The sequence below is a fragment of the Meles meles genome, chromosome 20 (genome assembly GCF_922984935.1).
Source record: "Meles meles chromosome 20, mMelMel3.1 paternal haplotype, whole genome shotgun sequence".
NCBI classification, from domain to species: Eukaryota; Metazoa; Chordata; class Mammalia; order Carnivora; family Mustelidae; genus Meles; species Meles meles.
In genome coordinates this window covers 22228291-22252948 of record NC_060085.1, presented here as the reverse complement: position 1 = coordinate 22252948, position 24658 = coordinate 22228291, and the positions used below count along the sequence as shown (strand labels likewise).

The following is a 24658-nucleotide window of genomic DNA, read 5'->3' as shown; positions in this document are numbered from 1 at the left end:
CTTGCTTGTAATTGTTAATTACTCTGCACTCTGCATTATCTTGACCTGCATAGATTTTCCTTTCTCACACAAATCTCTCAGCTTTAGAGTTAAGTTCTCATCCCTTTTTCTCTTCCTTCCAGACATTTATTGACTACCTATTTGGAACTGGGACTAGAGAGAGAAAATAACCAAGACCCTGACTTAAAGAGTAGCTGTGGGTATCAACATCAAAATTCCTCCCCCCGCCCCCAGTTTTATTGAGATACAGTTGGCATATGACGTTGTATTAGTCCCAGGTGTACAACATAGTGATTTGATATATGTTTATATTGCAAAATGATGGCCACAGTAAGTTTAATTAATGTGTGTCACCCCACATATTTACACATTTTTGTTTCTTATGATGATAGCCTTTAAGATCTACTCTCCTAGCTGCTTTCAAATATACAATACAGTGTTGTTAATCTAGTTATGTGCTGTACACTACATCCCCAGGACTTCCTTATCCCGTAACTGGGAGTTTGTACCTTTTGACCACCTTTACCCATTTGTCCACCACACTCCCTCCCCCACCTCGCCTCCCTGTCTCTGGCAGCCACGAATCTGTCTGAATCTGAATCTATGAGTTTGATTTTTTTAGATTCCCCATATTTCCCCAGATTTTTTAGATTCCCCATATAAGTGAGATCGTACAGCTTTTGTCTTTCACTTATATCCTTTAGCACACTGCTCTTACAGTCCAATCATGTTGCAAATGGCAGGATTTCCTTCCTTTTTTTGGCTGGGGAATATTATGTTGTAGAAACGTGTAACCACGTTTTCTTTATCCATTGATCCATTGATCCATTGATGGACACATCGGTTGCTTCCATATTTCAGCTGTTGTGACTCATGTTGCAGTGGACTATACCGTGCAGAGATCTTCCGTGGTAGTGATTTTGTTTCAGATACTTAGAAGTGGAGTTGCTGGATCATGTGGTAGTTTTATTTTTCATTGTTTGAGGACCCTCCGTACTTCTCAAAATGGCAGCAGCAGTTCAAGTTCCCACCAGCAGTACACAAAGGTTCCCTTTGCTGCACCCCCTCACCAACACTTGTTCTTTTTTGTCTTTTTGGTACTAGCCATTCTAGCATGTGTGAGGTGATATCTCCTTGTGGTTTTGATTTTCATTTCCCTAAAGATTCGTGATGTTGAGCCACCTGTTCATGTACCCATTGGCTATTATATGTTCTTTTTGGGAAGGCATCTCTGTAGTTCTGTGATTGGTTGATTTCAGAGGAACACCATGAGAAAGAAAGAGTTCTTCGTTCCATCAAGCCTGATTACCACGATCTCAGGCTCAAAGTTTAATTAACTGTGCAAACTTAGCTTTGAAATATTTTGCCTAGCTGTGTGTAAGTAGCAAGCCATTTAAAGTGAAATCAAAATTATTTTAAGGCTTTAACTAAATCTTTTGTGTTCTGTTGGAATACAGATAAACTGAACTGTGTTTCAAAGGAAGACCAGGATGCTGAGGGAACTTAGGACCCGTCTTTAGAAGGACTGTTTGTTCTTTTGGCTTTGTGAAGTGCTCTTGTGTGAACGGGGGTGCAGATGCGTTGTGAGTGGGAAACACCTCTGGGTAGAAGCCTTTGGAACTTGGGGCAGTTGAAGGATACATTTTATGGTGAAGCAGCTCAGAAGTGGTACAGATTATCCCAGAAGGTGTTTCTGGGAGCTCCGTCACTGTGTCACTGATGTTGTTTGACAGGGAATGGACAAATTCCTCTTCAAGGATGCATGAAGAATGTGCTAGAGAAACACCCTGGGTTAATGGAGAGGTGTTCCTTGTGGAAGTGTTGGGGCATGAGAATAGTGGGTAGATAACCACAAAACTCTGAGGACCGCTGGACGAGGTGACTCCTGTTGAAGTATCTCCCAACTTTTAGATCCACCAATCTCCATCACTTAATGAAGCAAAAAAAGATATCTTTTTTCTTTTTTAAATCATCCAGGCAGTTGAGTTCGTATCTGTGAAAGTGCAGCACAGGGTGTAGTTCCTGATGGCACTAAGCAGATGGTTGAGAATGGGAGTGATAGGAGCATTAAAGCATTTATTTGAGGGGGAAGTGAGCAAAAAGAAAAATGTTTGTGTGTTAAAGTTCATCACTCATCATTGGAGTCAAGTAGAAAACTTAATTTCTCCTTGTACTTCACCCCAGTCCATCAATATCCCTCTGAAACTGCAGGGTTGGCTGGGCAGCCCCATGGCACTGAGGTCTGTTTTGTAGGGTTATTCGTTTGCTTCACAGATGTCTCCATTTCCAAAAAGGCCCAGATTCCATGATATTTAGTTCCCACCATGGTATCTGTTAAAGTCAGGAAAACTTTCTTGACCAGACTGTTATTAAGGTGGCTCTTTGAAGTATGAATTTGACGTTTCTTTAAAGCTTCGGGTAAGAGTATCACTCTGCTGTTTGAATGGCTTATTGATTTTTTTTCCCTTAAAACATTGTTTTGAGAGGAATTTGAAGTAAGTTCATGGCTTTTGGTAGTTAGATTTGACATTAGGCCTCTGCAAGCACCGGCTTTCCTGGTCAGTGTGGACTGAGGGTCCTGTCTCTGGTCGTCTGGCTGAGGCCATGAAGGTTCAAACCTGATGCTGCTGAGCTCATGCTTATCTGCACATGACCATTGTGGAGGGATTTAATGTGAGTTTAGACAACTGAATTGACTTCCTTTTTATCCTTTATGCTTTAGTAGAGAATAGTATTGCATTTATAATCTCACCACTTACAAGAAATAGTGAAGAGAAACACATAAACGGTGTAGGGTGTGTGCTTTGAGTTATCTTGATGATGATGTTTTTCCTGAATGCATGTTTTCACCAGTTAGCTCATTTATTTTCTCAACAGTTTAAACACAACAATTAAAATTAACAACCTCCTTCTGCCTTTGCCCCCATCCCACACTTTGGAATATAAATCAGAACGGTTTTCATACACAGTCCTAGAAATTTTGCCCCTTTGAAAGAGTCATCAGTAACTGTTCACTTGCATTGAACCTACCTTGTGTTAATTTGCAAATAAAGTTTTGAATTCTTGTCAGCTAGCTTTGATGACTTCAGGCACCTGTCTCTGTTTCAGTTATCGTTTTAGCCAAGAAGGAAAGTCGTTTTATATTTTGTAAAAACTCTTTTTTCTTCTATAATATGAAAATTAGTTTAGCTTAGTCAGTATTATTAAGAATTGAAAATTATGTAGATATTTTTGTACTACACACGAGAAAGTGGAATTAATAAGTGCTAATCTTGGAAAACTAGCAATTTTTATAGTACTGTATTTAACTTAAGTAATAATTTAATGGTAGGAAAAAACATAGTTTTTAGACAAAGAATAGGAAAGTGGAGTAGGAGGCATTGTTTCGTGGTTGTTTAAAAGGAATAGATTGGACCAAAAGTTTCTGTGTATTTAACATAAGCACGTCTAGTTTTCAGAGGAAGTTCACTGTGGGTTAATTGTATGGGTTTTGCAGTCTGCAGAAACAAACAACGAGCTGGGCTGAGTTCTGTACTGAACAGACAACAGGCTGCCAGGCAACCTGCTGAGCTCCAGAAGAACAGGTAAGGAGACTGTTGGTCTGCCAGTTGGGGTTTTAAATCTTACATGTGAGTTTAATTACTTTCCTAATTAGCGTAAGTTAGGCTCTTTTTTTTTTCCCTTATGCCTATTTAACTTTTTGTTCTGAATTATTTTACGGATGTAACATATGTCCCAGCCTATTTCTAGTAGTGACCAGAGGTTTACTCCTTTCCTGGAAGCATTTATTTTAAAAGTTACTGAAGAGTTGTTTTGTTTTCTAAGTAATTTATTCTTTTTCTAAATAAGCTTACCCTTGTTCCTTGTATCACCGTTATTAAATGTTCAGCGTGCTTCTTTACGTTTGTGGACGATGACATGCTGGCCCGAGGGTTTTGCGCAGACTCAGGGTTTCCCAGGGATGCCCCAGGGGGCAGCATCATTGCCCCGGAGTTGGGAGGCGTTCCTGAGGGACTGGTTTTTACCTGAACATGCTGTTTAGGTGCTTATCGTGATTTTGAGGGGTAGAGCCTATCCAAAGGTCCTTTACATTTACAACTGATAGTCTGCTTCTTTTAGGACCTTAAGTCTTAAAATTTCCTAATGAATTAATTGTGCAGCACATGCGATTATAGTCTTGGAGTCTTTAAAGTCTGACATAAAGCTTTATAAAAATACCTGTGTGCTTAATACAGCAAAATAAAGCGGAAAAACCCCCAAAGTATCCTGCCTTAAGATGACCATGCCTTGGGCTGGAGGCTTTGAGGAGATTGAGTAGAGTTTAAAGTTTGGTGACTAATGGGCAAAAGGCAGCCTCCCAGGGGTCTGGAGACAGTAGTCACTACAGCTTGCCTGCCACGCTTCTCCAAACCTCTAGGGGAAAGGAAGAAGCCTCTTCACTCGCCTGGGAACAAAGACTTTGTTTATGTGCTTTCCTGCTGATTCTAAGGTTTTTGATGGTGGCTGCTTATCATACTGATTCTTTTTTAGCCCTTTGACCCCTCTCTAAACTCAATGTCCTCCCATTGCATCAAATAATTATTAAAGAAGTGTACTTTAATTAGAGAAAAGTTACTGTATAACTTTGCTAGTAGGTGTTAGAAGGGTGCTGGGTAAGAAAAATGAGGGTGTTTCAAGTACTGGGGCTGGGAATCATGGTTCTACTGAGAGATTTTTTTTAAAGCAGTAAGAGCCACTGTGCTTTGAGGCCTGCTGTGCTATAAACTTCTGTATGCATTAATTGATTGAATAAGCAAAAAGTAACTTCATGGGATAGGTACAATTGTTAACACTTCCATTTTATAGATGATGACACTGAGGCATAAACTGGTTATGTAACTTGCCCGAGTCAGCCACGTACTCCCCCAGTCTGGCTGCTGAGGCCACATGCTTCCTTATCAGGACTGTCTAGTTATTTTTGATACAGTGTTGATCATTCATACACCTTGATTTTCTCCCCTTTAGAAGGCTAAGTTAACCCCTAAAAATTTTTATTTTGTGTGGTGCCATATTTTATGTAAATTATTTCGTCTTCACGACAACCCCTCAATCTGTGTATATTCCATATTTAACAGTCTGGCTGCTGAGGCCATATGCTTCCTTATCAGGACTGTCTAGTTATTTTTGATACAGTGTTGATCATTCATACACCTTGATTTTCTCCCCTTTAGAAGGCTAAGTTAACCCCTAAAAATTTTTATTTTGTGTGGTGCCATATTTTATGTAAATTATTTCGTCTTCACGACAACCCCTCAATCTGTGTATGTTCCATATTTAACAGATAAGGAAGCTGAGCTAGCAAGCGTGGGCCTGGGGAATTTTAGCCAGGTCTTCTTATGGTTTATCTGATCCATTCTCAGTTTCCCATTCCCCAGCTGTGAGTCATCTTGTTTGCTGTTCAGAGAAGCATGTGCTCAACCAGTGAAGACAAAGGTACAAAGTCAAAGAGACCTGAATTCCCTTCTGAGCACCTCTGCTGGTTTTGCTGAGTGATCTTTTTCGAGACATTTAGGGTGCTGAACTTTGTGTAGAGCAATTTTAGTTCTACTCATTATTTAGCTTCTGCTGTTTTTCATTTTCTTCAAGAGAATAGTCTGCTTTTAGCGAAATATAATTGGCTTTTATATTACTTCCAACAGTTCATGTACCAGAGAATTTGCAAATGTAATATCACGTCTAAGGCCACTAGGAATTTATAGGGAGAGAAAAGCGTGGACTGTCAGATGGAGGTTTGTTTTTGGTTTGTTTTTGGTTTTGTTTTCCTGGCATGTGTGTGTGTACTTGGTATCTTTTCTAATTGACCTGCCTTTCTGATTTCTGATGTTAGTTATCTGGGAGTTTTCAGACCTTCCCTCTTCCCCTCCCATTGGGCTTCCTTTTTGAGGGAGTGCCTGCAATGAAATGAGCACATTGGCAGCCATTTGGGAGGTAAAGACAGTTAAGTAACTTTCTAGGCTTGATTTGAACTTCTGGGACTTTTTGGTTTCCGGTCAGTTCCTTAACCTTGAGGTAAGAACTTAAAAAACATGTGGAGGTCTTTATTTTTGGGTTTCTGTTTATTCTGCCTACAGCTGAACTCTAATAGGGTTAAACTGTATTAGTATCTCTGGTCTCTTGAAGATCTCTTTTAAGTATTAATCTAATCCCACCACCAGACTTGCTTGTAGGGTAATGTAAATTTGATCAAGTGTCTGGGAGTTTTGGGCCACCCTTACCAGATGTCCACATTACTGTCATGTGACTTGTTCTTCTTGGTCATGGCAATTGGAGGGAGAATAGGGGAACAAGGATATCAGAATTCATGAATGATTAGAAGTATTCATTATTTTGTTCCCAGCTCCGACTTCCCCTTTTTACCTTTTGCAATAGTTTTTGGGGGGGGGGGTGCAGAAAGCAGATTTTGAATTTTGATTTAAATTTTCATTGACTACTTTTCTCTGTTTAGTGTATTCTTCAAACATATTTCTTAGCAAAATTAATGCCAAAGGGGCACTTTCCCTTTCAGTTAACATACATACTTTTTTTTGGTGAGACATCGGAAATTCTCCGATTTGCTTATAATAAATATGATTGCCTGCCAGTAGTTTTCACATTAAATATTCTCTGGTGTCCAAAAAAGAAGTATGTGTGTGTGTTTGGACATATAGCAAAAGCTGCTTGGTCTAGACGTACAATATATAAAATTATTTGAATATTAGTTTCAGTTAAACTTACAAGTTTTACAATTTAAAAATAGTTTGTTCTACCAGAGTTTTGTTCAATAATCATTTGAATTTGTAGTTCACTAATTGAGCAGGTAGTCTTAAACACCCGCTATGTTTTAGGAGCAGGGATATTCATCTGATTTATTACTCTACCCTCCTGCCCAGCCCAGAGCCTGGCATGGAATAGGCATTCAGTAATATTGGTTGAATGAAATGGTCTGCATGGAGTTTACATGCCAGTGTTATACCCACATCTGGCACTAGAAGTTTTTCAGGCCCCAAGAGAAATAGAATATGTGGTGTATATACATTTTAATGCAGTGTGTTTGCTGACCTGAGTTGTAGGAGGTACTATTGCAAGGTGAACATTGGGTTGGTATTAACAAGACTCAGGATATTTTGAAACTATTTTGCCTCTCTTACTGGGAATCAGCATATATTTTCCAGAAGCTCCCAGCAGACTTTCTCTTCTCTTGTAGCCAGGACCGGGTCACACAGCCACACAGAAGGCCCAGAATAGTTACCTGACAGCAAGGAGTCTGGTTGACTGGTTGAGCAGGTCCATTTTGTGGAACAGGGTTTTGCTGTGCTGAGCACATCTGGGATTCAGGGCAGGGGGGAGAGAGGAAAGGACTGACCGGGCTACTAGGAGTGACTGTACCAAATTGGAGAGTTGAATGTGGACTGGGCTTAATTTCATGCAGTGATATGAAGAAAGTGGTTTCTAGGTGTGTACAACGGTTGAAACAGTAAAGTGTCATAAATTAAAATTCTTTTTAAGATTTTACTTATTGAGAGAGAGAGAGAGAGCACAAGCGAGTGGGAGGGGTGAGGGTAGAGGAAGAGGGGAAGTATACTTCCCACTGAGCAGGGAGCCCGACACAGGGCTTGATTGCAGGACCCCAAGATCACGACCTGAGCCAAAGGCAGACACTTAACTGACTGAGCCACCCAGGTGCCCCTGAACTGTTATAAATTAAATACATTTTTTTAAAATCATTTTCTCTAGAAACTGAGAAATTAGTTTGATTATCATTTCATTTAAAGAGTAAAGACCTTTAGGACATCTGGGTGGCTCGGTCGGTTAAGCATCTGCCTTTGGCTCAGGTCATGATCTTAGGGTCCTGGGATCAAGTCCCGCATTGGGCTCCTCCCTCTCCCACTCCCCCTGCTTGTACTCTCTCTTTCTGTCAAATAAATAAATCTTTAAAAAAATAAGGGCCTTCTATTTCTTTTTACAAGTATTCAGTAACTCAGAGATACTTTTTGAAAGATTTGAGAGAGAGAGCAAGGGAGGAGGGACAGAGGGATTGAGAAAGAGAGAATCTCAAGTTGACTCCCCTCTGAGCAGGGAGACCAAGATGGTGTTCGATCGCAGGACCCTGGGATCATGACCCGAGCCAAAGGCACCTGCTTAACCAACTGAGCCACCCAGGCGCTCCCATTTTAATTAGGCTTTTATCCTTTCATATGAACTAATCTAGTGTAAGGCCCTACTAAAAGAGCATTGTAGAAGAAGTCCACAGATGGTAACACTTAGGTGCCATCTAGACTCCTGGTTACTCATCATTTTATTAGAACAATATAGAACCTTGAGGCTGAATAAATAATGAAGAGCTAGAATATAAAATATAAATTAGAATAATAAAGAACTAGAGTATAAATCATCTGGAGCCATCACTTTATGGTATAAGCATACCTCACAGTTGTCCTTACCACCTGAGCTCTGAGAAAAACCTGGAAGTCTAGGGGAGTTCAGAGTCTGGAATCAGACTGGGGTTCAAATGCTGCCCTTGTTTGCTTACTAAATGAACTGACTGGGGGTGCCTGGGTGGCTCAGTGGGTTAAAGCCTCTGCCTTCAGCTCAGGTCATGATCTCAGGGTCCTGGGATTGAGCCCCACGTCGGGCTCTCTGCTCGGTGGGGAGCCTGCTTCCCCTCCTCTCTCTACCTGCCTCTCTGCCTACTTGTGATCTCTGTCAAATAAATAAATAAAATCTTAAAAAAAAAATAAATGAACTGACTGGTTGTTTAGCTTCTCTGAATCTCAGTTTTCTCATCTGTAGAATGGGGGAATCATGTATGGAATAAGTAGAATGGTTAGGTTTAAATAAGATATAATTTGAAAATAGTTCACACTTGCATTACGCTTATCATATACTGTTGGGCAGTGCTTTATTTAGTATATAACTCACAAAAAATGCTAGGCACGTACGGAGTAGGTACTCAAATATTCTTTTTTTTTTTTTAGATAAATGGTAACAAGCATCTGTTGGGTAGGAATGAAGTTTCTGAACTGTCGCTTGACGTGAAGAGGCGGAGAAATAGCTACTAGGAGATTATAGGAGTTTCAGGGCTTCTCATAACTGAACATAGCCTACTCATGTAATCATTTTATAATATTACTGAAATGGGTACATTTTTGGCAGTGTTTATTGGTGAACCAGATACCTCCTTATTTAATCAGAATAAGACATACTGACTGTTCCAACATGTGCTCCTATAACTGTCTCCTATAAGTAAAGCCCATAATCCATGAAAAATATGATAATATTTGAACTCTAAAAGATCTGCCACTTTTCTAAGGTAATATAAAGATACAGAGTTGATTTTTAAATGCTTCTGTTATGTCTTCGTACAATGAAAGATAATTTCAAAACTATGATTTAGTGATCTTGTTGTCTGGTGTAGAGACAGTGCTTGGTACTCTGGTACTAATTAGCAATAGCTAAGGAAACAGGGCTGTGAAGTAGTTGTACTTACAACTGTGAATCAAGGATTTATGAATTGGTTGGTGTGAGATTTCCAGCTTCATTATAGTATGAATCAGTTTTTAAAAATTATTTATGCTTGACATTTTTTAAAGACATGTAATAAAGAAGGTTGGAAAAATTGACCTTGAAGTTTTAAGGGAAGTTTATGGGTTTTGAAATTAGGATTTTTTTTTTTTAAAGATTTTATCCATTTATTTGACAGAGAGAAACCACAAGAGAGGCAGGCAGAGAGAGAGGAAGGGAAGCAGGCTCTCCGCTGAGCAGAGAGCCAGACGCGGGACTCGATCCCAGGACCCTGAGACCATGACCTGAGCCGAAGGCAGCAGCTTAACCCACTGAGCCACCCAGGCGCCCCTGAAATTAGGATTTTAAACAATAAAACAGCATAAATTAATGAATTAGTGTGATGAAGTGCCTTCATGGCTAATCAGTAAACCTAGAAGAAAAGGTGAAGTGTGAGAGCAGGACTGAAGCTGACAAGAAGATTCCCAAGGTGTGAAATCAGGATAGAAGCCGTTCTAGCTATTTTAAAGATTTTCTTTTAAGATTTTATTTATTTATTTGAGAGAGAGAGAGAACATGAGCAGGGGGAAGGGCAGAGGGAGAAGCAGGATCCCCACTGAGCAGCAGGGAGGCTGACGCTAGGCTCAATCCCAGGACTCTGGGATTATGACCCACTGAGCCACCCAGATGCCCCTTGAAGAGTTTTTATTAGACTTGAATGAAGTATAGCATTTGGAAATGCTTATGAATTGGGAACACTATTCTTATAAAGAGGGTAATAATTATACTTTTTTTTGGTGGTAAAAAGTTTTCCTGAAAATTCAAAGAGCGAACCTTTATTAATGAAGAAATTAATCCTATTGGTCGATTTTCTACTGAAACCCCTGCTTTTTCTTCCTCAGACCACTCCTCCTTCAGACTTTACCCTCAAGTGGCAATTGCATCCTGTCTGTTTTGGAGGCCAAAAAACTGGAGTCAGCCTAGACCCTGCTCTTTCTCTCACACCCCACATTCCCTGCTCTCCTTCTCAAAACCTTTCCACCCCTGGACCTGGCTGCTAGCACACTCGCCAGGATTGTTCTTGGATCTTGCTTATTGGTTTTCTGGCTTCTGCTCATGCTCACTTAACAGTCTGTTCTCAAGTGATCCTTTTGGAAGATAGGTCAGATTACATCTCTTCTCTGCTCAGAATTCTCCTTTGGCTTCCTCAAAACCAAAATCTTCACAACAGCCTACACGTTTGTATATAATGTGGTGCCTGGCACTTTTGTGAGCTCATCTCCTGGCATCTTTGCCTGATCATTCTGCTCCAACAGCAGGGGCCTCGAAAGTGCCACACAAACTCCCACTTCAGGATCTCTGCACTTTCTGTCTGGAATGTTCTTCCCCCGGTACCCACTTCTTATTTCCCTTAGGTTTTGGCTAATGCCACCTCATCACTGAGGCCTCGGTTACTGTTTTGAAAGTGGTAACTCCATGTCGTCCTTCCTTGCCTCATTTCCCCCCTTTTATTGTCGTTCAGCAAACTTTATACTTTATTATCTGCCTTCCCAGCCTAGATTGTAAGATCCACGGGGGCAGGGTTTCCTTCATGCTGTTTACTTCGAACAGTCTATGGCAGATAATATGTGCTCAGTAAATATGTGTTGACTAATTGCAGTTCCGTGGCAGTTCATCAGTATCACTACTGTTGACTCATAGAGCCTTCTTTAAACAAAATCGCTGATATTTTCTACTAATGGAAGTTCTAAAAAGTGGTTGTACTAATTCTAAACACTCATATTTAGTGGCGGGAAGTGCTGCCTTCTAGTTACCAGCTTCCCTTGAGGTCTGACGAGGTCCATGTATGAATTTTAACAGTAGAATGTGGGTGGAAGGCCTGGATCAAGGAAAGCTCCACGAATGACAGCCCTACCCCCGATGGATTCGGGAGCCTGTGTTCAAGATGTGGAGTGATGAGGTGGAAGGTGCTTGGCCCAATGAATTGCCATGTTGAGGAGAGGTGCCTTCTCATCAGGAACACCTGCTGGCACTTTTGCTCTCTGAGAAATGTCTTGGATTAAGCAAGTGTGATTTGGAACTTATCAGTTGAAGCATAGCATTCCCTTAACTAACACAAACCAATGACAGCTACATTCTCCTTGTTCTGTTGCATATCCAATGGTACCCAGATTTCTCGTCTCTTTTTTGTTCTTGGTTTCTGTATTTGAAAATGGAAATAATATTCTTTTAAAGATTTTATGTATTTAACTCAGAGCTCGGGGAGGGATAGAAGGGGAGAGAAAGGAACAAGCAGACTCTGTGATAAGCATGGAGCCCAAGGTGGGGCTCGATCCCACCACCCCAAGACCATGACGTGAGCTGAAACCAACCTTAAGACCAGGACCTGATGGGCGCCTGGGTGGCTCAGTGGGTTAAGCCGCTGCCTTCAGCTCAGGTCGTGATCTCAGGGTCCTGGGATCGAGTCCCACATCGGGCTCTCTGCTCAGCGGAGAGCCTGCTTCCCTTCCTCTCTCTCTGCCTGCCTCTCTGCCTTCTTGTGCTCTCTCTGTGTCAAATAAATAAATAAAATCTTTAAAAAAAAAAAAAAAAAAAGACCAGGACCTGAGCCAAAACCAAGAGTCAGATGCTTAACTGATGGCACCTCCCAGGCACCCCAAGAAATAATGTTATTTTAAAAGCAGTTGTGTTCTTAATACCGATGACTTAATTTGTTTTACAGCTTGATAAAGAGATATTTTATATACCATAAAATTAACTCATTTAGAGTGTACAGCCGTGTGGAGTGTTTATAGTTGATAGAGAATCTTATACTAGTTTCAGGTGTACCATCCAGTTGAACCGTTTTTATTCAGAGTTGTAGGGCTGTCGTGACAATCTAAGTTTAGAATGTTTCAATGCCCCCATGAGAAACTGTATATGGTAGTAGTCCCTTCCCATGCTGCTTCTTCTTTGTTTTTTTTAAGGATTGTATTTATTCATTTGACAGAGAGAGAGATCACAAGAAGGCGGAGAGAGAAGGGAAAGCAAGCTCCCTGCTGAGCAGAGAGCCTGATGCGGGGCTCCATCCCAGGACCCTGAGACCGTGACCTGAGCCGAAGGCAGAGGCCCAACCCACTGAGCCACCCAGGCGCCCCCCCCCTTCCCATTATTCTTTCCCTCTAGCTCTTGGCAGCCTCACTAATCTACCTTCTGTCTTGATGGACTTGCCTGTTCTAGCCATTCTATACAAATGGAAGCATTTAGTATGTGGCCTTTATTTTTTTTCTTTTTTTTTTTTTTTTTTTTTTTAATTTTTCAAGATTTCTTATTTATTTATTTGACAGAGAGAGATCACAAGTAGGCAGAGAGGCAGGCAGAGAGTGAGAGGGAAGCAGGCTACCTGCCGAGCAGAGAGCCTGATGCGGTACTCGATCCCAGAGACCCTGAGATCATGACCTGAGCCGAAGGCAGCAGCTTAAACCACTGAGCCACCCAGGCGCCCGCCTTTATTTTTTTTTCTTAAAAAAATTCTTTTTTTTAGTTAAACTTGATTTAGTTAACATGTACTGTATTAGTTACTGGGATAGAATTTAGTGACTCATCAGTTTCACATAACACCCAGTGCTGATTACATCACGTGCCCTCCTTAATGCCTGACACCCAGTTGTCCCTTCCTCCCACCCACCTCCCAATATGTGGCCATTTATGTTTGACTTCTTTTACTTGGTATATTTTCAGTTATCTAACTTATAGCATGTATCAGTGCTTCATTCCTTTTGTGGCTGAATAATATTCCATTGTATTACATGTACCACGTTTTACTTACCATCTGTCAGTTGACGGACATTTGGGGTGTTTCATACCTTTTGTCTCTTATGTGACCTTTCCTGTACGTGTTTTTTGGGTACATGGTTTCAGTACTCTTGGAAGTACATCGAGGAGTGGAATTGCTAGGTCATATGGTGACTCGATGTTTAACATCTTGAAGAACTACCAGGCTGTTTTTCACAGTGATTGCAGCATTTTACATTTGCCACTAGCATTGTCTTCATGTACCGTTCACCCCAGATGAGTCGGGTCCCTGGTAAATACCATAGTTCCATTAGGGCTGAAGGCATGTGGTGCTCCCAGAGCAGTCTGGGAGTGGCAGGTGGCCTGCCTTCGCTCCTGCTGCCCTGTCTTGCTTGCTCCCTTGCTTCTGTGGCCTCTGCTTCCCTGGCCCCATGCCTTTCTGGGAATACAGCTTGTGTGCTCTCCCTGCAGCCTCTGCTGGCCTTCCCCTCGGCGTGGCATGCTGTCTCCTTCCACGTCTCCAGGTCTTTGTCCTGCACTCACAGAGCTCTAATACTTTTACCGGGCCCAACACACAGGTTTCTGGTAAATATTTGTTGAAAAAAATGAATAGATTTCCATTTTAATAAATACATTTGCATTTTCTTAAAATAAAAATTTAAGTCATAGAAATACACATACGAATACATTGTCATCCTAAAAAATTTATCCAGTGCAGATAAAGCAAAAATTCCCTGTTGCTCTCTACCTGAGTCTGTCTCATAAACACTGATAGTGACTTGGATGTATTCTTCCAGACCATTTTAAGGGCTTTTGCACATACATATGTCTACATGTAGAAGTAGATAGTTTTGTATGTGTTTGGCGATACACACATATACAGATACAGGCATACCTTGGAGACTGTGCATTCAGTTCCAGACCAACCCAATAAAGTAAATATCAGAATAAAATGAGTTATAGGAATTTTTTGGTTTCCTAGTATATATAAAAGTTATGGTTATAGTATTCTATAGTCTGGCAGGTATGCAGTAGCATTATATCTCCAAAAAACAATGCACATACCTTACTTTAAAAATATTGCTAAAAAATAGGGGCGCCTGGGTGGTTCAGTTATTAAGCATTTGCCTTCGGCCCAGGTCTTGATCTCAGGGTCCTGGAATCGAGCCCTGCATCTGGCTCCCTGTTCCACAGGAAGCCTGCTTCTCCCTCTCCCACTCTCCCTGCTTGTGTTCCCTCTCTTGCTGTCTCTCTCTGTCAATAAAAAAGTAAAATCTTTTTTAAAAAATTGCTAAAAAATGCTAACCCTTATCTGAGGTTTCAGCAAGTCATAATCACTGATCATAGGTCACCATAGCAAATATAATAACACAAAGTTTGTAAATATTGCCAGAATTCCCAAAGTGTGACACAGAAACACAAAGTGAGTATATGTTCTTGGAAAAAGTGGTGCCAACAGACTTGCTTGACATAGGGTTGCCACAGACCTTCAATCTGTAAAAACTGCAGTATCTGTGGAGCACAATGGAGTGAATTGCAATTAAACAAGGAATGCCTGTTTATGTATTAACTACTGTGTAGTCCCCAAACTGTGGAACACCCCACCCCCAACACAAGTTCCGTCCCTATGAAACTATCCTGTTCTTTCTAACCTTCGCATTAGGGAGGTGCCCTGACTTACTGATGGACGTTGGCATCCTCGTTTCTCCCTTAGTGTAGATGGTGTTCAAGCACACATTTAGGCCCTGACATTGTGCACATGGGGTGTTTCTCGTGTATGCCCTGGAAGGGACAGCCGTTTCTTCTCTTTCTTTGAAAATGTATGCTACTTATTTCTTTATTTTCTTTGGGTATTTTTCTGAATCAGATATTGGAAATGGAATTGTGTGGTTGTAGAGAATCCAAGTTAAAATTTTTGATGGAATAAAATTTCTCTCTAAAGGGTTGTAGCCATTCGTGCTCTTCAACTAGTAATGACAGCATCCATTCCTCTCTACATTTTCACCTGTATTGGATATTACTAATCTTTTATTTTTGCCAACCTGAGTGAGAAATAACTCACTTAAGCCCTTGACATTGAACATATTTTCATATGGTTATTGATCATTTGCATTTCTTCTCTAAAATTCCTATTCATACCTGTCTTTTTTTCTCCATTAGGTTTGGCTTTTTTCTTTCTTTCTTTTTTTTTTTTTTTTCTTTATTGGTGCTTTCTGTGATTTATTTCTGTGATTTATTGGTGCTTTCTGTGATTATGACTGTTAATCCTTTGTGTATTATATATGCTGGAAATATTTTCTTCTAGTCTGTGGCTTGGTTTTTAAAGTTGTTTATGGTGTCTTTCTGCCAATCAGAAGTTTTAAATGTTTTTAAATGTTCCATTTTATGGCCTCATTGCTTAAAGATGTCTGTACTGTCCCAGGGTTTAAAACCATATTCCCTTATGTTTTATTTTAATTTGTTTGGAGTCTTGTTTTTCATGGTTTGATCTTTTAATTCAGCTGGAGTTTATTTATGTGGCAGCATGAAGTAAGGATGCAGTGTTTTTCCTCTTAGAATGTGTAGCCAGTTCAAGACTCTGTGTGTGTTTGTCCTTTCACAGTTGATATGGGATGCCATTTTATCACCCACTGTATCCTTGTATGCATACATCTGTTTCTCAGCCTCATTCTACTTTATTGATGTGTTTATCTTTTCTTGCACTAGAACCATACTATCTTAATATTCTGGTAGAAGGAACTAGCCTCATCACATATCATCTTTTACAAAAATGTGGCTGGGTTGTACATTTTCTCTTTTAGATGCATTTTTAAATTAGCATTTTATTTTATTTCTTACATTTTTTAAAGATTTATTTATTTATTTAGGGGAGAGAGAGAGAGAGCATGTGCAGTAGTGGGAGGGGCAGAGGGAGAAAGAGAATCTCAAGCAGACTCCCCGCTGAGTGTGGACCCCCCCCCCCCCAACATGGGTCTCAATCACATAACCCTGAGATCATGAGCCAAAGCCAAGAGTTAGATGTTTAACCAACTGAGCCACCCTTAAATTAGCTTTATTTATTTATTTGTTTGTTTGTTTATAAAAGATTTTATTTATTTATTTGACAGAGAGAGCACAAGTAGGCAGAGGGAGAGGGAGAAGCAGGCTCTCCACTTAGCAGAGAGCCCAATGCAGGGCTCCATCCCAGGACCCTGGGATCATGACCTGAGCCGAAGGCAGACACTTAACCGACTGAGCCCCCCAGGTGCCCCTTAAATGAGCATTTTAAAATAAAATACCTTCTTGGGATTTTGATTGGAAAGAAAAACATTTCTGTAAGGCAATTTTTAATGGCCCTGTAGTATTACATTGTATGTTTATGCCGTAATTTACTTAGAAATTTCCCATGTTAGTTCAAAACAAGCCTTTTAAAATATTGGCTTCTCATTTAGCATCTTAAATTGAGATATAAATAGAACATTGTATTAATCGAAGGTGTACAACATAATGATTTAATATATGAATATATTGCAAAATGATGACAACAGTAAGTTTTGGTAACATTCACAACCACATAGAGTTACAAAAACTTTTTTTATTATGGTGAGAACCTTGAGGATTTACTCTCTTTGCAACTTTCAAATACACGATACAGTGTTGTCAACCATAGTCATCATGCTGCACTTTACATCTTTGGGATGTATTTATTTTGTAACTGGCATTGGTACCTTTTGACCACCCTCACTCACCTTGCCCACCCCTCATCCCTGGCAACCACCAATCTGTTCTCTGTATCTGTGAGATGGGGAGGGGGGGGGTTTGGTTTTGATTTTTTTTTTTTATTCTATTTGTGAGATCATATAGCATTTGTCCTTCTCTGACTTATTTCACTCAGCATACTGCTCTCAAGGTCCATCCATGTTGTTGCAAATGGTAGGATTTTGTTCTTTTCTTGTGGCTGAAGAATATTTCATGTGTATATGTGTGTGTATACCACATTATTTATCTGTTCATCCATCAGTGAACACTTAAGCTGCTTCCACGTCTTAGCTCTTGTAAATAATGCTGTAGTGAATAGGGGAGTATTGATATCTTTTTGAGTTCTTGTTTTTGTTTTTTTCAAATAAATACCCCAAAGGGGAATTTCTGGATCATATGTTACTTGTATTTTTAATTTTCTGAGGAACCCCCATGCTGTTTTCCATGGTGGCTGCAACCAATTCCCATACCCACCAACAATGCACATGAGGGTTCCCTTTTCCCACATCCTTGCCAACTTTTGTTATCTTATCTTTCTGATAATGGCGTTCTGACAAGTGTGTGGTGCTATATTATGGTGGTTTTGATTTGTATTTTCCTGACAGTGACAATGAACACCTTTAAAAAAAATTCAGGGTATTCTTGAGCTCTGGGTTTTGTTTAAAACTTTTATTGGTTTTATAAATTCATTAGTACTGATTTGTTTAACCGAGATATATGTGCCTTGTGTTGGGTTTACATAATCATAGAAAAGTGAAGTTAGGGTCCGATTTAATTTAGATGATGTGAGTGGCTAAGATTGACTTTATTAGACTTTATTTTTTTAAATTTCCCTAGTTAGACATGGAGCAGTGGGTTAAAAACAACAGCAATAAACAACTTAATGAAACAATGGAAGATTTCTATCCCTAATAATCAAATTACATGACATTTGACAGATGGAAGCAAAACGTTTAATTTAGGTAGCCTGTCAGATAGGGTGTGTGTACAAGGTCAGGGAGTAATGACTGACTGTTGTGGAGAGTGAAAAGCCAGTAGAAATCTACATCTGTTGGGGAATGAAAAAATACAGTGACTCTGCCACTAGCATTTGCTGTCAAGGGCATTCACTTTACAAATAGGCCCAAAACAGAGCATTGAATTTGCTGAATTGTTTGCATTTACCATATTTAACAGCATACTTGAAATTAATCCTGGACTTCCATCTGTTAAGTTGAGGGACACGAGTGAAAATTTAAACATTTCAGTGGGAATTTTCCTTTTAACTACCTGGTAGATACTTATTGAATTAAAGTATTTTCTTGTAACTACTATATGAACTGGATACATACTTCTAGAGCCACTCTGAGTTTCTTTCCTTCTTCTAACGAACGCTTTAAAAGTTATTTATGTTGGACTTGTTAAATGATTTTGGCGGAGGCTCTCTTCTACAGAAATCTCTCTTGGGTTGTTGTAACTTCTTCACATAATGCTCTTACTTAGTGTTTAGTCTTAGCCTTGAAGACAAAGTGTGTTAACATGAAGCGGGCTAGTGGGAGGCTCAGGGTGTGGACTGCATGTGTAAGCCAAAACAAGATGAAGGCTGGTTGTTGTTCATATGGCTTTTAGGTCTTTTAAAAAAGCTGTTAAAACAGAAGTGTTCCATGGGTTTACACTGATGTATCTCCAAACATGAAATAGTGAATTCAGTTTCATTTTATTCTGCCTGGGTTTCATTTTCATTTTTGTTTTGTTTTGTGTGTATGTGTGTGTTTGACCTCAGGGCTTATTTTGTACCCTTAGCTTTTAGTATGCCTTATACTGGCTTCAGTATGTCTTCTTGGAGCACTTTTTAAGTATCTAGGCACTATTTATTTCACTGAAATATTCTAAATAAGATGAGCAAGGTTCAGATAGTTCATGAGAACTTATTTAAATGAATAACTCTAATGTGTTCTGGTCACCACAAGAGGAATTATAATACCAAAATCAATGATAAAGTAAAGCAATTTAATATGAATAGGAAATAAATGAAATAAAAGGAAATAAATGAAAAAGGAATTAAATTTCCATATTCTAGGCTCCCAGATATTTTACTGTTTTTTCCCCCTCATTGCATAGAAAGAGAGCATACTAGCAATAAAGAGATCTAACAGATGTTCCACAGCAAATGGCTTCATGAGTTTATTTCTCCTAATCCTATTAAGATGCTGAACTGATTATTCATTGGTTAAAATCTTAGTGATGCTGTAAGATTGAAAAAATAGGGATGCCTGTGTGGCTCAGTCGGTTAAGTATCTGCCTTCGGCTCCGGTCAGGATCCCAGGGGCTCAGGTCATGATCTCAGGGTCCTGGAATCAAGTCCTGCATTGGGCTCTCTGCTCAGCAGGAAGTGTGCTTCTCTCTCTGCTTGTGTGTCTTCTCCCTCTCCCTTTCTTCGGACAAATAAATAAATAAAATATTAAAAAAATATATCACAGCTTTAGCTCTCAGCTTCATAAGACTTCATAAAACAAAAGTTTTCCCAACTTTCTCTTATCCTTGGCTTTCAAACTTCACTTATTTTATATATATATATATATATATATACACACACATATATGTAATCATTTTGCCCTTGGTGGCTCTCTGCACAAAATATGCTGGCATATTCCAAGAGTTTATGAACATAAGCAGTGGATGACATCTTCAAAGCCTAGTGAACCAACAGATATTTATGTAGTCTCGGCTTTGCTGCATCAGACCCCCGATGTAGTGACAGGATCTCCCCTGTAGAGGTAATGCACTATGTTAGTGCCGTAGGAACTTGAATCAGTCAACATTGTATAAAGATAACATTAATTCAGCATTTACCGTGTAGTCAGATCCGTGCTTAGTGCTGTTCACGGATTGTCTTACTTATCTACATAGCAGTCCTCTGAAGTAGGTGCAGTACTGTTACCCTCTTTTAAAGGGGTGCCATTGGCACAAATGAGTTAAGTCATTTGTTAAAAGTCTCAAACATTGGGGCTCCTGGGTGGCTCAGTCGGTTGGGCATCTGACTTCAGCTTAGGTTTTGATCTTGCGGTCCTGGGATCGAGCCCCACTTCTGGTTCTGTGCTCCACTCGGGGTCTGCTTGTCCCTATCTCTCTCTCCCTCTGCCCCTCCCCCGCTTTCTTTCTCAAATAAATAAAAAAAATGTTTTATAAAAAGTCACAAATGTAGTCAAATAAAGAGTAGACATGGGATTTTATTTTTTTTTATTTTTATTTTTTAAAGATTTTATTTATTTATTTGACAGAGAGAAGATCACAAGTAGGCAGAGAGGCAGGCAGAGAGAGAGGAGGAAGCAGGCTCCCTGCGGAGCAGAGAGCCCGATGCGGGGCTCGATCCCAGGATCCCCAGATCATGACCTGAGCCGAAGGCAGCGGCTTAATGCACTGAGCCACCCAGGCGCCCCTAGACATGGGATTTTAAAAAGTTAATACAAATAGTGTCCTTCGTTTGCTTTTTCCACTCAGCAATATAGACAGTATTCCCATGTGCTTTTATGGATCTACCTAAATTTTTCTAACGATTGTGGAGTATTTCTTAGTATCGGTGTATCATAATGTGTGTGGCCATTCCATTCCTGTTTGGTAGACGTATGGGTTGTCTCTGGTTTCTCACCATTAACGATAATACTGCTGCAAGCATCACTGTTATGAAGCCGCCCACACATGTGTTTTGTATGAAAGATTCTCACTACCAGAATTACTGCTCAAAGAATTTGTGTCTTTTAAATCTTTTAAAAGTTAAACTTTTTCCTTAAATTCTTCTCCAGAAAAGTAGTACCTACCAGTCTATACTCCAAAGTTCTCCCATTCGTCTACCTTCCTTGCCAACACTGGACTTTTTTAGTTTAAAAAAATTTTACCAGTCTGCGGGGCACCTGGGTGGCTCAGTGGGTTAAGCCTCTGCCTTAAGCTCAGGTCATGATCTCAGGGTCCTGGGATCGAGCCCCACATTGAGCTCTCTGCTTGGCAGGGAGCCTGCTTCCTCCTCTCTCTCTGCCTGCCTCTCTGCCTACTTGTGATCTCTCTGTCAAATAAATAAATAAAACCTTTAAAAAATAAATAAAATAAAATAATTTTACTAGTCTGAAAGGTGAAAAAGTCATATATAATTAAAAATTTCTTCTTCCTAATGAGATTGAACACATTTTTATAAGCTTTTAACTTTTTTTTAATGTGGATCAGTTACCTATTTTGCCCATTTTTTCTTTTTTGTTGTTGAATTACAGGGAATGAACCCATTATATGTTGCTAATATTTTCACCAATCTCCATTGTCTTGTTTATCTTTAGTAAAGTATAATTGACAAATAATATTCTGCTAGTTTCAGGTGTACAACATAACAATTCAATATTTGTGTACCTTGCAAAATGATCACCAAAATAAGTCTAGTTATCCACTACCATAGATAGTTTAAAAAAAATCTGTTTTCTTATGATGAGAACTTCTAAGATACACTCTCTTACCTTTGAGTTTTATTTATGGTGTCTTTTGGCATGTAGAAGTTTTTTTTTTTTTTAAAGATTTTTATTTATTTTATTTTGGCAGAGAGAGATCACAAGTAGGCAGAGAGGCAGGCAGAGAGAGAGGGAAGCAGGCTCCCTTCTGAGCAGGACTCCATCCCAGGACTCGGTCCCAGGACCCTGAGATCATGACCTGAGCCGAAGGCAGCGGCTTACACTGAGTCACCCAGGCGCCCCTGGCATGTAGAAGTTTTATGTTTGCCTGTTTTCTTTGCTGTCATTCCTTTATGCTTTCTCTGTTTGGGTCCAGAGTGATTTTTTTTAAAACACAGATTTGATAATCTTTTTCTATGCTTAAAGAAACCCTCAGTTGCTTCCTATTGAGAGTCAGTAAAATACTTGCTTGAGGACATGGGATAGAGACATTTTGCTTGGTTTGAAACCTGGTTCTCTTACTTCCTTGCTGTGGAGCCCTGGGAAGGTCAAGTCCTTGACAGGATGGGGAGGAACTGCAAGTAGGAATGAAGTATTTTTTTTCAAGGTAATGGAAATATTATAAAACTGGATATGATAGTAGTTACACAGTGCTGTAAATTTACTCAAACCTGTGGAATTACATACTTTTGAAGTGGGAAATTATGGTATGTGAGTATAATAAAGCTGTTTTAAAAAGTAAATAGGTTCTGGGTTGCCTGGGTGGCTCAGTTGGTTAAGCGACTGCCTTTGGCTTAGGTCATGATCCCGGGGTCCTGGGATCGAGCCCTGCTTCAGGCTGCCTGCTCAGTGGAGAGCCTGCTTTTCCCTCTCCCTCTGCCTACTTGTGCTTTCCTCTCTGTCAAATAAATAAAATCTTTTAAAAAATAAAAATAAATGGGTTCCAAGCTTATTTTGGAGAGGTTCCCTTTGTAACTGTAGACTAATGTAGTCGATACTTTTTGGTTCTGCATAATAGCCTAGATAAATGGAATGAAAAACTAGATAAAATAATATGTCCTTAATCTTATTCATTGGATAAGACAGAGCATTGAAAGCTACCTTTTCCTTCAGGAATTCATTAGGAATTAGAGTTTTGTGAGTAGGAGTCATGGTGCTAAGAGTTAAAGAGTGATTCATATACGTGTTAGTGTGTTGTGATTTTTAGATATCAGGATCTTGATAGTGCTGTCTCTGCATATATAGACAGACACACACACGCTCACATTTACATACACAGTCTCCAAAATTAGGAAAGATACACATTTTTTTCTCTCATCCCCTCTATTCTGCCAGTGTGTGTCTGTTTCATGCGCCCTCCCCACTCACTGGAGTGCCAGGTCTTATGAATGAGTAAACTACACTTGGGCTTCAGGCTTTTATGTGTTCTTTTTGACTTTCCAGCACTTTCATTTGGACCCTTGGATGCCCACTGAGCAGATGCTTGAGACCTACAAGTAATCTTCAGATCCGAGTGGAACCATAAGGCCTGTCCTTTGTGTGGGGAGGAGACAGCCCATGTTCTGTGGAAATGAACGGGGAGCAGCAGCTGGATGCAGGTATTGGTTTTGCTGAAGAGAATTCATTTTTTCATAGTGCAGAATTCTCTTACTTACCTGTGTTGTCCGACTTGTCTTTCTGCCACTGAATGGGAAGCTCTTTGAAGATGTGAGTTCTTTCTCTGTCCCTAGCAGAGAACCTCGCACGAGGGGGTACTCATAATGTTTGCTGAAAAGGCAAGTAACTTTTTTTGAACAGATATCTTTAAAAAATTTATTTTGATAGTTATTTTGAATTATTTTGAAATAATTACAGATTCATGAGAAGTTGCAAAGATGGTACTAACAGGTCCTTATGTACCCCTCACCCATTTCTACCATTAGTTACGTCTGCTCTAAGTGTAGTACAATATAAAAGCCAGGAAATTGACTTATGTACAAAGTATATGTAGCTCTCTGTCATTCTATCACATGTAGCTTCCCCTATCCTCAGTCAAGATATAGAACTGTTCCATTACCACAAAGAGTTCTCTACTACCCCCGTCATCCACTCCCTGCTTTCCCCGAACCTTCTCTTGCCCCAGGCACCTTGTTAGTCTCCTCTCCATCTCTGTGTCATTTCAAGAATGTTATTACATTCTTGAAATGTATTATTTCATTACATAGTATGTGGCTTTTTGAGATTTGCTTTTTTCACTCAAGATAATGCCCTTGAGAGTTATCCAAATTCATGCATGTTATCAGTAGTTCCCTTTTATTGCTCAGTAATATTCCATGGGTGTACTACAGTTTCATTAACTATTCATCTACTGTAGTACATTTTCGTTGCTTCCAGTTTTTAGCTATTACAAATAGAGCTGCTATGAGCAATCATGTATGTTAAGATTTCATTTTTCTGGGGTAAATGCCCAGGAGCACAATTGCTGGATCGTATGTTTAATAATGAAATAGCCAAACTACTTTCCAGAGTGGCTGTACATTCTTACCAGCAATGGATTAGAGATCTGGTTTCTTCACATCCCCTCTGGCATTTGGTTTTCAATTCATTTTGATTTGTATATAGTGTTGTTGAATGTATCTTTTTCTATGGCTGTTTAGTGGTTGCCCTAGGTATAACACAATCTATACATAACTTAGCATACTTTGCTGGTGTCATCATTTTATTAATTTGAGCCAAGTGTGGAAACTTTACCTCTACAGACTTTGAGAACCACATCAGACACTGTTAAAATTTTGCTTCAACTGTAGAACACAAAGTCAGAAGGAGGAGGAAAATGTATTATATTTTAATATTTGTACTCTTCGAATTGTCCCTTGTTCCTTCCTGATTTTCTAAGATTCCTTCTGTAATTCCATTTCTATTTATGGAATTTTTTTTTTTTAGCCATTTTTTTAGGGTTGATCTGGTAGTAATAAAATATTTTACCTTCCTATGACAGTGCCTTAATTTCCCTGTTTATTATTAGAGGATATTTTTGCTGGAAATGGAATTCTGGGTAGAAAATTCTTTTCTCTCATCTCTTGAGAAGTCCTGTGCTTTCTGGCCTCCATGGTTCTGATGAGAAATCTGCTGTCATTGGAACCTCCTCTCCTCCAGTCACCCTAAGAGAGGTGTAGTTTCTCTTGCTGCTGTCAAGATTTTTTTCTTTGTCTTTAGTTTTCAGAAGTTTGACTTTTGGT

General features: G+C 39.6%; 1 protein-coding gene across 7 annotated transcripts in view; it reads left to right on the top strand.

Annotated features, from left to right (window-relative positions):
• The window catches only part of SFMBT1 (Scm like with four mbt domains 1), a 118864-nt gene that overhangs the window by 42292 nt on the left and 51914 nt on the right, over positions 1-24658 (top strand). For 5 of the 7 annotated variants that reach the window (XM_045991128.1, XM_045991132.1, XM_045991127.1 and 2 more), the window contains exons 3-4: positions 3497-3584; positions 22884-23038. In XM_045991128.1, the coding sequence (XP_045847084.1) occupies positions 23011-23038 (28 nt within the window). In that variant the 5' untranslated portion in view covers positions 3497-3584; positions 22884-23010. The remainder of the gene's footprint in view (positions 1-3496; positions 3585-22883; positions 23039-24658) is intronic. The other 2 variants (XM_045991131.1, XM_045991134.1) reach the window with 2 other exon arrangements.